The following is a 12,884-nucleotide window of genomic DNA, read 5'->3' on the forward strand; positions in this document are numbered from 1 at the left end:
TTACAAGAGATAAGGAGGGACATTACATAATGATCAAAGGATCAATCCAAGAAGAAGGTGTAACAATTATAAATGTTTATGCACCCAACATAGGAGCACCTCAATACATAAGGCAAATACTAACAACCATGAAAGGAGAAATCGACAGTAACACAACAACAGTAGGGGACTTTAACAACCCACTTACAAATGAACAGATCATCCAAAATGAAAATAAATAAGGAAACACAAGCTTTAAATAACATAACAGACCAGACAGACTTAATTGATATTTATAGAACATTCCATCCAAAAGTGGCAGAATACACTTTCTCCTCAAGTGCACATGGAACATTCTCCAGGATAGATCACACCTTGGGTCACAAATCAAGCCACAGAAAATTTAAGAAAACTGAAATCGTATCAAGCATCTTTTCTGACCACAATGCTACTGGAAATCAATTACAGGAAAAAAAATGTAAAAAACACAAATACATGGAGGCTAAACAGTGCACTACTAAATAACCAAGAGATCACTGAAGAAATCAAAGAAGAAATAAAAATACACATAGAAACGAATGACAATGAAAATACAATGACCCAACACCTATGGGATGCAGCAAAGCAGTTCTAAGAGGGAAGTTTATAGCAATTCAATCTCATCTCAAGAAACAAGAAAAATCTCAACAATCTAACCCTACACTTAAAACAACTAGAGAAAGAAGAACAAAGAAAACCCAAAGTCAGTAGAAGGAAAGAAATCATAAAGATCGGAGCAGAAATAAATGAAACAGAAATGAAGAAAACAATAGCAAATATCAATAAAACTAAAAGCTGGTTCTTTGAGAGGATAAACAAAATTGATAAACCCTTAGCCAGACTCATCAAGAAAAAGAGGGAGAAGATGCAAATCAATAAAATTAGAAATGAAAAATCACACAACTGACACGGCAGAAATACAAAGGATTATAAGAGACTACTACAAACAACTATATGCCAATAAAATGGACAACCACGAAGAAATAGACAAATTCTTGGAAAGGTACAGTTTTCCAAGACTGAACCAGGCAGAATTAGAAAATATAAACAGACCTATCACAAGTAATTAAATTGAAACCGTAATTAAAAATCTTCGAACAAACAAAAGTCCAGGACCAGATGGACTCACAGGCGGATTCTATCAATCATTTAGAGAAGAGCTAACACCGATCCTTCTCAAAAAACTGCAGATGGAGAAACACTCCCAAATTCATTCTACAAAGCCACCATCACCCTGATACCAAAACCAGAAAAAGATATCACAAAATTATAGACTAATATCACTGATGAACACAGATGCAAAAATCCTCAACAAAATACTAGCAAACAGAATCCAACAGCACATTAAAAGGATCATACACCATGGTAAAGTGGGATTTATCCCAGGGATGCAAGGATTCTTCAATATACACAAATCAATCAAGGTGATACACAACATTAACAAATTAAGGAATAAAAACCATATGATCATCTCAATAGATGCAGAAAAAGCTTTTGACAAAATTCAACACCAATTTATGATCAAAAACTCTCAAGAAAATGGGCATAGAGGGAACCTACTTCAACATAATAAAGGCCATATATGACAAACCCTCAGCAAGCATCATACTCAATGGTGGAAAACAAAGCATTTCCACTAGGATCAGGAACATGACAAGGATGTCCACTCTTATTCAACATAGTTTTGGAAGTCCAAGCAACAGCAATCAGAGAAGAAAAAGAAACAAAAGGAATACAAATTGGAAAAGAAGAAGTAAAACTGTCACTATTTGCCAATGACATGATACTATATATAGAAAATCCTAAAGATGCCACCAGAAAACTATTAGAACTAATCAATGAATTTGGTAAGGTTGCAGGATACAAAATTAATGCACAGGAATCTCTGGCATTCCTATACACCAACAACAAAAAACCAGAAAGAGAAATTAAGGAAACACTCCCATTTACCACTGCAACAAAAAGAATAAAATACCTAGGAATAAACCTGCCTAAGGAGGTGAAAGACTTGTACTCAGAAAACTATAAAACACTGATGAAAGAAATCAAAGATAACACAAACAGATGGAGAAACATACCATGTTCTGGATTGGAACAATCAATATTGTGAAAATGACTATACTACCCAAAGCAATCTACAGTTTCAATGCAATTACTATCAAACTACCAATGGCATTCTTCACAGAATTAGAAGAAAAAAATCTTACAATTCATATGGAAACACAAAAGACCCTGAATAGCCAGAGCAATCTTGAGAAAGAAAACGGAGTTGGAAGAATCAGGCTCCCCGACCTCAAACTATACCACAAAGCTACAATAATCTAGACAGTATGGTACTGGCACAAAAACAGAAATATAGATTAATGGTACAGGATAGAATGCCCAGAGATAAACCCACACACATATGGGCACCTAATTTACGACAAGGGAGGCAAGAACATACAATGGAGAAAAGACAGCCTCTTCAGTAAGTGGTGCTGGGAAAACTGGACAGCTACATGTAAAAGAAGGAAATTAGAACACTCCCTAACACCAAACACAAAAATAAACTCAAAATGGATTAGAGACTTAAATGTAAGACCAGACACTATAAAACTTTTATAGGAAAAACACTCTTTGACATAAATCACAGCAAGATTTTTGACCCACCTCCTAGAGTAACAGAAATAAAAACAAAAATAAACAAATGGGACTTAATTAAACTTAAAAGCTTTTGAACAGCAAAGGAAACCATAAACAAGACAAAAAGACAACTTTCAGAATAGGAGAAAATATTTGCAAATGAAACAACAGACACAGGATTAATCTCCAAAATATACAAATAGCTCATGGAGCTCAATATCAAAAAAACAATCCAGTTATAAAATGGGTAAAAGACCTAAATAGACATTTCACCAAGGAAGACATACAGATAGCCAAGAGGCACATGAAAAGATGCTCAACATCACTAATTATTAGATAAATGCAAATCAAAACTAAAATGAGGTATCACCTCTCACCAGTCATAATGGCCATTATCAAAAAAAGCTAGAAACAATAAATGCTGGAAAGGGTGTGGTGAAAAGGGAACCCTCCTACACTGTTGATGGGAATGTAAATTGATACAACCACTATGGGAAACAGTATGGAGGGTCCTTAGAAAACTAAAAATAGAACTACCATATGACCCAGCAATCCCACTAATGGGCATATACCGTAAGAAAACCATAATTCAAAAAGAGACATGCACCACAATGTTCACTGCAGCACTATTTACAATAGCCAGGACATGGAACCAACTTAAACATCCATCGACAGATGAATAGATAAAGAAAATGTGGCACATATATACAATGGAATATTACTCCATAAAAAGAAACGAAATTGAGTTATTTGTAGTGAGGTGGATGGACCCAGAGTCTGTCATACAGAGTGAAGTAAGTGAGAAAGAGAAAAACAAATACTGTATGCTAACACATATACATGGAATCAAAAAAAAAAAAAAAAGGTACTGATGAACCTAGCTGCAGGGCAGGAATAAAGAGGTAGACATAGAGAATGCACTTGATGACATGGGGTCGGAGGGTGAAGCTGGGGCTAAGTGAGAGTAGCATCAACATATATACACTACCGAATTTAAAATAGTTAGCTGGTGGGAAGCAACAGCATAGCACAGGGAGACTGGCTTGGTGCTTTGCGATGACCGAGAGGGATGGGATAGGGAGGATGGGAGGGAGACTCAAGAGGGAGGGGATATGGGGACATGTGTATGCATATGGCTGATTTGCTTTGTTGTGCAGAAGAAACTAACACACTATTGTGAAGCAATTATACTCCAATGAAGATTTAAAAAAAAGAACATTATATATTCGTGAAAGTCAAAATGAATAAACAGAAAATCTCACAAGAAAAATGAAAACTATATTTAAAAAATGAAAATTCTAGATCAGTTGAAAAATATTTTTTAAAAAATTAAAACTCACTGAATGTGATTAACAGCTTACTGGAAATAACAGAAAAAGGAACTAGTGAACTTAAATGAACATGCATTACCCGATATGAAACATAAAGAGATAAAACAAAGAAAAAAATGAGCAGAGCCTCAGTGACCTATGGCAGCGGTCCCCAACCTTTTTGGCACCAGAGACCAGTTTCATGGAAGACAATGTTTCCACAGACCAGGGGTAGGGGAAGCGGGGGTAGAGTTTGTTCAGGTGGTAATGTGAGTGATGGGGGGGATCATTCAGGCGGTAATGCGAGCAATGGGGAGCGGCAGATGAAGCTTCGCTTGCTCACCCACCAATCACCTCCTGCTGTGTGGCCTGGTTCTTAACAGGCTGAGGACCTTTACCAGGGGTTGGAGACCCCTGAACTATGGAATAATACCAAGTATCTAACATACAAGCAATCAGTGTCCCAGGGGACAAGAGGGAAAATGAGACAGAATATCTGAAGAGGATAATGACTTTAAAATTCCCAGCTTGATCTAAAAAATTAACTTACACATCCAAGCAGTTCAGCAAATCCCAAGCAAAACCACACCTAGGCAAATCCTAGTTATACTCCCCAAAACACAAAGAAAATCTTGAAAGCAACCAGAAGAACAAAAAACAAACAAAAAACAAAAACACAGAAACAACTATTTATTACAGTTGACAGCTAACTTCTCATAAACAAAGCAGGCCACAAGTGAACAACAGCTATAAAGTTCTGAATAAAAAAAAATCTTAAGCCAACAAAAGTCCTTCAAAAATGAGGGTGACTTAACACTTTCAGATAAAAATAAAAGTTGAGAGAAATCATCAACAGTAACTACAATAATGCCAATGAAAAGCTGAAGAGAAATGACAACAGATGGAAACAAGGATTTATAAGAAAAAATGAATAGCATCAAAAATGGTAAAATTGTGGACAAATGATTACATTTTTCCTTCCCTTCATTTCTTTAAACTGACTGTTTAATGCAGAAATTATAATGTTGTATTGTGGGGTTTAATAAAGTATGTAGACATAAAATATAGGCAACAACAGCACAAAGGAATAGTAAATGGGATGAGATTGTTGCAAAGTTCTTACAGTTTATGTAAAGAAGGACAGTATTAACTCCAAATAACTGTGATAAATGAAGGATGATATTATAATTTATGGAGTGAGCACTAAAAAATTAGAAATGAAAAGGCACAGCTAAAAATTAAGATGAAAATATTTGATTAATTCCAAAAAAGGAAAGAGAAACCTGGGGGGGGAGTCAGGGGGAGGGGGGGAAAACAGCAAAACAACAGATCTAATCCCAACCATATCAATAATTATATTAAACATAAATGACTAAAAAATTCCATTAAAAGGCCAAGGTTGTCACATTGGATAAAAAAGCAATATTCAACTATATGCTGTAAGAGACTCACTTTAAATATAAAGACACAGAGGGTTTAAAATCAAAAGGATAAAAAAAATTGTTCAAACAGTAAACAAGTTGGTATGGTTATATTAGTATGAGACAAGGAAGATTTGGTGTAATCAGAAATTAGTATCACCTAGTAAAAGAGCTTTAAATGTCTCAAGTACAAACTGACAGAACTAAAGTAGGAAACAGATAAATCCACAATCGTGGTAGAAGACCCTCTCTCAGCAACAGAACTAGAAAAAGAATCAGTAAGAATATACATTTGAACAACTCTACGAGCTACCTTTCTAAAACATGCATGCAGAATTCTTTCAAGGGCATATTCACTAAAACATATATTTGGCCATAAATTATGCCTTAATTAATTTCAAAGACTGATAATTTACAAGTTTGTCCTCTGACCATAATGGAATTAAATTAGATGTCAGTACGGTATTTAGGGAAATCCTCAAATGTTTAGGAATTAGACACTATACTTTCAAATAACCCAAGGGTCAAAGAAAAAAAAATCATAGGAAAGATAGGGTACCATATTAGATGGTACATATTTAGAGGGAAATTTAGACCTTCAAATGTTTATGTCAGAGAAGAAAAGTATAAAATCAATTATGTTTCAACCTTAAAAACTAAAAGAAAAAAAAAACCCAAATAAGTAAAAGGAAAAAATTAAGGTCAGAAATCAGTAAAATTAAAAATAACTACAAAGGAAATTAACAAAGCTAAAAATTTGGCACTTTGAAAAGATTAATAAAATTGATGCAATCCCATCAAGAAAAATTATAAACTATCCAACACAAGAATGAAGATGGGAACCTCACTAAGGATCCTATAGACATCAAAAACATAATAAAGAAATATTATGAACAACTTTTTGTCAAAAAGTTCAAGAACTTATTTGAAATAGTCAAATTCCTTGAAAAACACAACTGAAAATAAGAAGTAGTACATTTGAACAGCCTTATTTCTATTAAAAGAAAATGAATTAACACTCAAAAGCCTTCCCATAAAAAAAGTTCTACAGGTCCAGATGGCTTCATTGGTCAATTCTATCAAACCTTTAAGCACAATACCATTTTTCACAACCTCTTTCAGAAGACAGAGTAGGAGGAAACTCTTCCAACTCATGTTATGAGTCTATTAAGCCCTGATACAAAAAAACAGACAAGAATATTACAGGAATTATAAACCAGTATCTATCATGAACATAGTAGGCACAAGAACTCGTGTGTGAATGTACACATACAAACAGGCACACACAAACGCATACATACACACACATATATGCAAATTAAATCCAACAATAAATTAAAAGGAAAATACATCATGAATAAGTAGTGTTTGCTCTAAGAATGCAAGGTTAATTTAATATCCAAATATCAATCTATAAAATTCACAATAGCATAAAGAAAATATGCATTATTAACTCAATGTCAACACCCATTCATAATAAAAATTCTCAGCAAGCTATGAAAATGGAATTTAATCTGACAAAACTGCCTATTAAAAAAAACATACAGAAAACATATTTAATAATAAAATACTGAAAACATTCCCCTGAAGGCTGGAAACAAAGCAAGAATGTCCATCTTCATCGCTTCTATTCCTCATTCTTCTGGAAGTACTAGCCAGTTCATAAAGTTAAGAGAGTAAAAACACAAAGGTTGTATAGGAAGAAGCTAATCTCTCTATTCACTGATGATGTAACTGTGTACAAGGAAAATTCTAAGAAATCTATAAAACTAATAGAATAAGTGCAAGGTCACAGGAAGTACAAAAATCAATTGTACTTCTGTATATAAGCAGCAAACAACTTTAAATAAAATTGAAACTTTCATTAACAGCAGCATCAAAATAACATATAATACTTATGAATAAGTTTGAACCAAAAAAGTGCTGGATCTCTACAATGAAAGCTACAAAATATTGCTGAACCAAAGAAAACCTAAATACATGGTGAGAGACAGCGTTCACGTACTGGAAAACTCAATGTTATTAAGATAATTCTCTCCCTAATTGATCTACAGGTTTAACTCAATCCCAACTAAAATCACACCAAATATTTTTTTCAAGACACTGACACCTTCTTCTAAAATCTATGTAGAAATGCAAGGACCTAGAATAGACAAACCAATTTTGAAAAAGAACAAAGTTGAAGGATTTATATTACCTGATTTCAAGACTTATTATAAAAAACTGTAATAATCAGGATGGTGTAGTAATGGAATAGGAAAAGTAAATCGATCATTGGAACAAAATAGGCATGTGTATATGGCCAACTGATTTTTCACAAAGGCACCAAGACAACTTTACAACAAATGGTGCTAGAACAACTAAATATCAGTACAGAAAAAAGTGAACCTCAAGCCTCACCTCACACACCAACATGATTTCAGGATGAATCACAGATTTAAACACAAAGCTAAAACTATAAAGCTTCTAGAAAAAGACATAGGAGTATCTTTGTGCTCCTGAGGTAGGCAAAGCTTCTTAGAAACCAAAAAATACTAAACATTAAAAAAAAAACCCTTTGGTATATTAGCAAAATTTAAAACTTCTGCTTATCAGAAGACAAGCCACAGACTAAGAGAAACATTTATAATACATATACTGACAGAAGACTTCAGTCAGGATACATCAAGATTGCCTACAAATCAAAAACAAAAAGCCCAATCTTTAAAAATGTGCAAAAGAAATGAACACTCACACCACAAAATTATATAAAACAAGTTCATGAAAAGATGATCAACATTAGTCCTCAGGAAATGTAAATTAAAACCATAATGAGATAGCATTTCACACCTACTTGGGTCGTTAAAATTAAGAAGACTGACAATACTAAAGGTTGGCAGGTATGTGGAGCAACCACAACTCTCACACGCTGCTAAGTGAATGTAAAATGGTACAACCACCACTCTGGAAAGTTGTTAGGCAGTATTATCAAGTTAAACATATACTTGCCATATCAGCCAGCAATTCCACTCCTGGATATGTACCCAAAAGAATGACAACTGATGTCCATACACACTTTTACACAAAAGTTCATAGTAGCTTCATTCATAATACCCCAAAACGTTTTGAAAACTACCCAGATGTCCATCAACAGGACAATCTGGTATATTCACATAATTCACATAATGAAACATTACTCAGTATTTTTTAAATGAATTAACAGCACGTGCATCAACATGGCTGAATCTCAAAAACATTGTTAAGCGAAAGCCAGATAAAAATGAGTACATAGGGACTTCCCTGGTGGTGCAGTAGTTAAGAATCCGCCTGCCAATGCAGGGGACGCGGGTTCCATCCCTGGTCCGGGAAGATCCCACATGCCGCGGAGCAACTAAGCCTGTGCGCCACAGCTACTGAGCCTGCGCTCTAGAGCCCATGAGCCACAACTACTGAGCCCGTGTGCCACAACGACTGAAGCCCGCGCGCCTAGAGCCCATGCTCCGCAACAAGAGAAGCCACCGCAATGAGAAGCCCGTGCACCACAACGAAGAGCAGCCCCCGCTCACCACAACTAGAGAAAGCCTGTGCACAGCAACAAAGACCCAACACAGCAAAAAATAAATAATTTTTTAAGTAAGTACATATTATTCCTTTTATATAATAAAACTTCAAAAACAGGCAAAAGTGTTCTATGATGATAGGAATCACAAATGTAGCTGTTACAGTGCAAGGGTGGTGGTGATTATGAGGGGATACAAGGGAACTTCTGGAGTAAGGAAAATGTTCTACATCTAGATTGGAGTTTTGGTTACAAAGGTCTATATATATGTCCAACTCATTTTTTTTTAACCATAGATCTGTGGTTTCACTGTATATAAATTTTACTTCAATAAAAACAAAAAGCACCTCACCACTCACAGACAAATCTTGTCTCATTATTCACAACCACAACCATATCATAAACTACCGTTCAAGACGAGGTTCAGGATCAGTGAGGTTTTAGCACAAAGATTAAACATGGGCTCTCACCGTGCAAATCCTTGTGGCAGTTCTCCAAGGCCGTAGAGTGGATAAAGGTATGGGCTTTTGCCATATCTTGCCAAAGACTCACTGTAAAGTTTAATCCTATTAATGGTTTCACAACATGGTTGATCTAAATAGCTAGACAAAAGGAAATGACCATTAGAAAAGGGCTTTGGTTTGCATTCTTATATTCAATTTAAAATCTTTTTCTGAATGGATTTTAATTCAACATCTCCATATTTTATTTAAAAGGCTCTAACTCTAATATGCAGTTAGAACTTCTTCTTTAGTAGTATAATAGAGCTATATATTTGTTTTGTTAGAATTTCCACTCTGCAGAATTGGGAAATTCAGTGAAGAATTCCAAGAAAAATGTAAATCTAAAAACCAAAAAACTTACTCATCAGTTCTGTAAAGTGCCAGGGCATGACCAGTAAAATCTATAACATCTTGGCCCAGGTCAAATTTCTTATACACCTCTCGCATTGCCGTCTTCTTAGGATCAATGCCCTCAAAAGTTCTAGGATCACTCTCATCAAAGTTGGCAACATACACCAGGAATTTTCTGAATCGACGTTTTTCAAACAGCCCCATTAGGCCTAAAAAATAATTTTTCAAAAAGCACACACTCACAATAGGACACTGAGGAAAAGAAAGTGTGAAAATAAAGTTTAAATATTTTATGTTATCTGAGGCTCTTCTAAGGCAATGTGCAATTTAAAATATGGGAGTTTGGACATTGCTTTAAAATAAACTGACAGTTTCATAACACTTTAAAATAAACTGTCATAATTACAATAGATCAGCTATTAAGCCTTCAATTTTACACTACAATTACAAGTAATTATAACCAGTAATTAATTAAATGCAATATGTATAATTATACCTCTTATTAGGTACAAGATAAATAAGACTTTGAAAAACTATTATTCATGAAGGCATCTATCTGAAAGTTTTTTTGACAACTCTGATCTGTACTCCAGCAACTGCCTAAAATTCTCAATGCACTTCATTCTTTTTTCTTTTTCTGTATGCTAAGATACACTCTGGTATTTAATGGAAAAGCAGCTTAGATACCAAGAACAACCTCTGACCTCAAAGAAATTTAGATGCTGATTATGCTGCCAGTCACTTTAATGAAGTCCTAGATAAGCAGTTCACTGCTTTTTACACTAAAAAGTAGATCAGGAGAAAGCTATGAACTACCACCTAAGAAACCCTCAGTTCTTCCTACTAGTCAGGATCCCTACTACCGTAGATTGCTGGTAGAAAGACAAGGTCAAAGGAAAAGAAAAATTTCTGGTTCCATCTCCGTCTTCCCCTTTCTTAAACCATACGGCTACTTTAAAAACAACTATAGCTTTAAAAATAAACGCTTAACCATTTCTTTTATATCTGTTGACAGCTGAATATTGTGATAATTTAAACATTATTTCCCCCAAGACTATAGCTGAAATCAACAAAACTGAAAATTAAAATGATCATGAGGCTATTCATGACAGCTGACTACATTTAACTTTTTAAATTAATATTTACAACCTAGCTTTAAAAAAATGGACAGACTGCATACACAGTAAAAGCATAAGGCTAAAAAGAAATATTCTATTACCACGCAGCCCCCTACTTAAGACACAAGTGTAGTTTCAGGGGAAGGTGTAAAACAGCCAAAGGAAACATGAGTCACCACTGCAACGCACTTACAACTTGGGGGTCAATCTGGTGGACACTGCCTGTTGGAACCTAAAGCTCTTACCAACAGTTTATTGTTGAGTTATCGCATAACTTCTCTTAAAATAAAAATGAAAATCTACTGTGTATTCTTAAACTCCCCACTCTTTCCCTCTTTTCATCTCCCTCCCTCCTCCAAGCCTTGAGCCTGACAGGGACACTCTCCCAGCGCAGTGGACTCCTGTCTCCCAGCACAGAGGAGATGCTCTAAGCTGCTCCTCCATCCCTTTATGTCAGAACCAGATACCAGTGCAATTACCAACATGTGAGAGACCCGGTGCTCATTCTGAAAAAGTCCTAATTTAACAAATTCAAATATTATTTCCTACCACGTAATTTTTATAACAGCTACTTCTATATGACGATGCCTTCCCTGGTCACCCTATTTAAACTAGTAGCCCCACCCTCACTCCCTCCTTTCATCTCCATATCCATCTGATACGTTTTTATATCAGATTATATCACCATCTGAAATGCTTCTCCTTATTTATCTATAGCCAGTCTCCCACTAATGGAAGCTCCAAAAGGGAAAGCATTTTTGTTTACTTTTTTCCTTCTGTTGCACCCTCCCTACCCCCAAACCTAGAAGGGTACCTGGCATATAGCAAGTGCTCAATAAATATTCAATCCATATAATTAACATCTGATGGGACTGAATATAAAAGAAGTTGACTTATTCATATACTGGACATACAATATATAAATAAAATACTCAAATTATATGATAAAAGGACTAGAAAAAATCTTTTTCACAATTAGTCCATTGAGTTGTACCTTCACTCATTTCAAATGGTTTTACTTTTCCTTCATTCACTTGCACACTGAGGGTTATTTACCAAAAAAGACACTTATGTCAAGACTTTTAAAACAGAATAAAGCTACAAAATCCAGAGCAGTTTCAATAAGAGAACAGAAAAAAGCGTTCCAATTAACTAACAGGCATAAGATTTGACAAGTGAATTAAAAAATAGAAAAATCAGAGTAGAATTAACGTCACAAGAAAAGCACTAAAACATGGCACACAACATGTCATTCCAACAGTGGACCTAAGCAGCCTCACCCCAGTTCACAGCTGGGCTTTGCAGCAGGCACACCAACTCCTGACAGCCACAAGCCCTGAGATGTCAAAGGTGCTCCCGACAAACAGATGCCTCACAGCGGTAAGAGTGAGAACAAACAAGCAAGCTAAAGATTCAACCAAGGATACAAGATTTTGCTGGGCACGTTTCAAAGCTATTCATGAAAATGTCTCAAACTTCTCTGAACATAGTATCTGTGTTCAACATTACTCTAGAGGCCAAATATACTCCTCATTTATTTGACTAAAATAACATGTGACCAATAAACAAATATTTATTGGAACCTTGAGGTTTTAGCTGGCATCATGACCTACCACAAGAACCAACAGTATATACAGCTCCTAAAAAAGCCAATGTAAACTTAGGCTACATTAATAGAAATATATTGTCCTAGGAAAGTAAAAGTCCCAAGGACACTGAGTGGGCAGACAACACTTGGAGTATCAGGTCTGGTCTGGCTCTAATTCTATTATATATAAGATAATCTTGGCAAATCAGAGAATTTCCAAAGAAAAGTGGCCAAGGGACCTAGACAGCATATTATATGAGAAACAACCACATGAACTGGAAATATGTAGCACGGAGAAAAAAGGAATTCCAGTGTACGTGACAGTTGTTAAAATATCTGAGAAGCTACGTTTATATACTAGATAGTTCAGAGGTTAAGAGTGTGGGGTTCTTGAGTCTGACAAATCTGGCTTCAA

The 12,884-nt window shown here is 35.3% G+C and overlaps 1 protein-coding gene across 2 annotated transcripts in view; it reads right to left on the bottom strand.

Annotated features, from left to right (window-relative positions):
* GDI2 (GDP dissociation inhibitor 2) overlaps positions 1–12,884 on the bottom strand; it is a 44,102-nt gene that overhangs the window by 8,086 nt on the left and 23,132 nt on the right. For both annotated transcript variants that reach the window (XM_060005992.1, XM_060005993.1), the window contains exons 5-6: positions 9,774–9,972; positions 9,380–9,511 (exon numbers count right to left, since the gene is read on the bottom strand). In XM_060005992.1, coding sequence (XP_059861975.1) covers positions 9,380–9,511; positions 9,774–9,972 — 331 coding nt within the window. The remainder of the gene's footprint in view (positions 1–9,379; positions 9,512–9,773; positions 9,973–12,884) is intronic.

The sequence above is a fragment of the Delphinus delphis genome, chromosome 2, assembly GCF_949987515.2.
Source record: "Delphinus delphis chromosome 2, mDelDel1.2, whole genome shotgun sequence".
NCBI classification, from domain to species: Eukaryota; Metazoa; Chordata; class Mammalia; order Artiodactyla; family Delphinidae; genus Delphinus; species Delphinus delphis.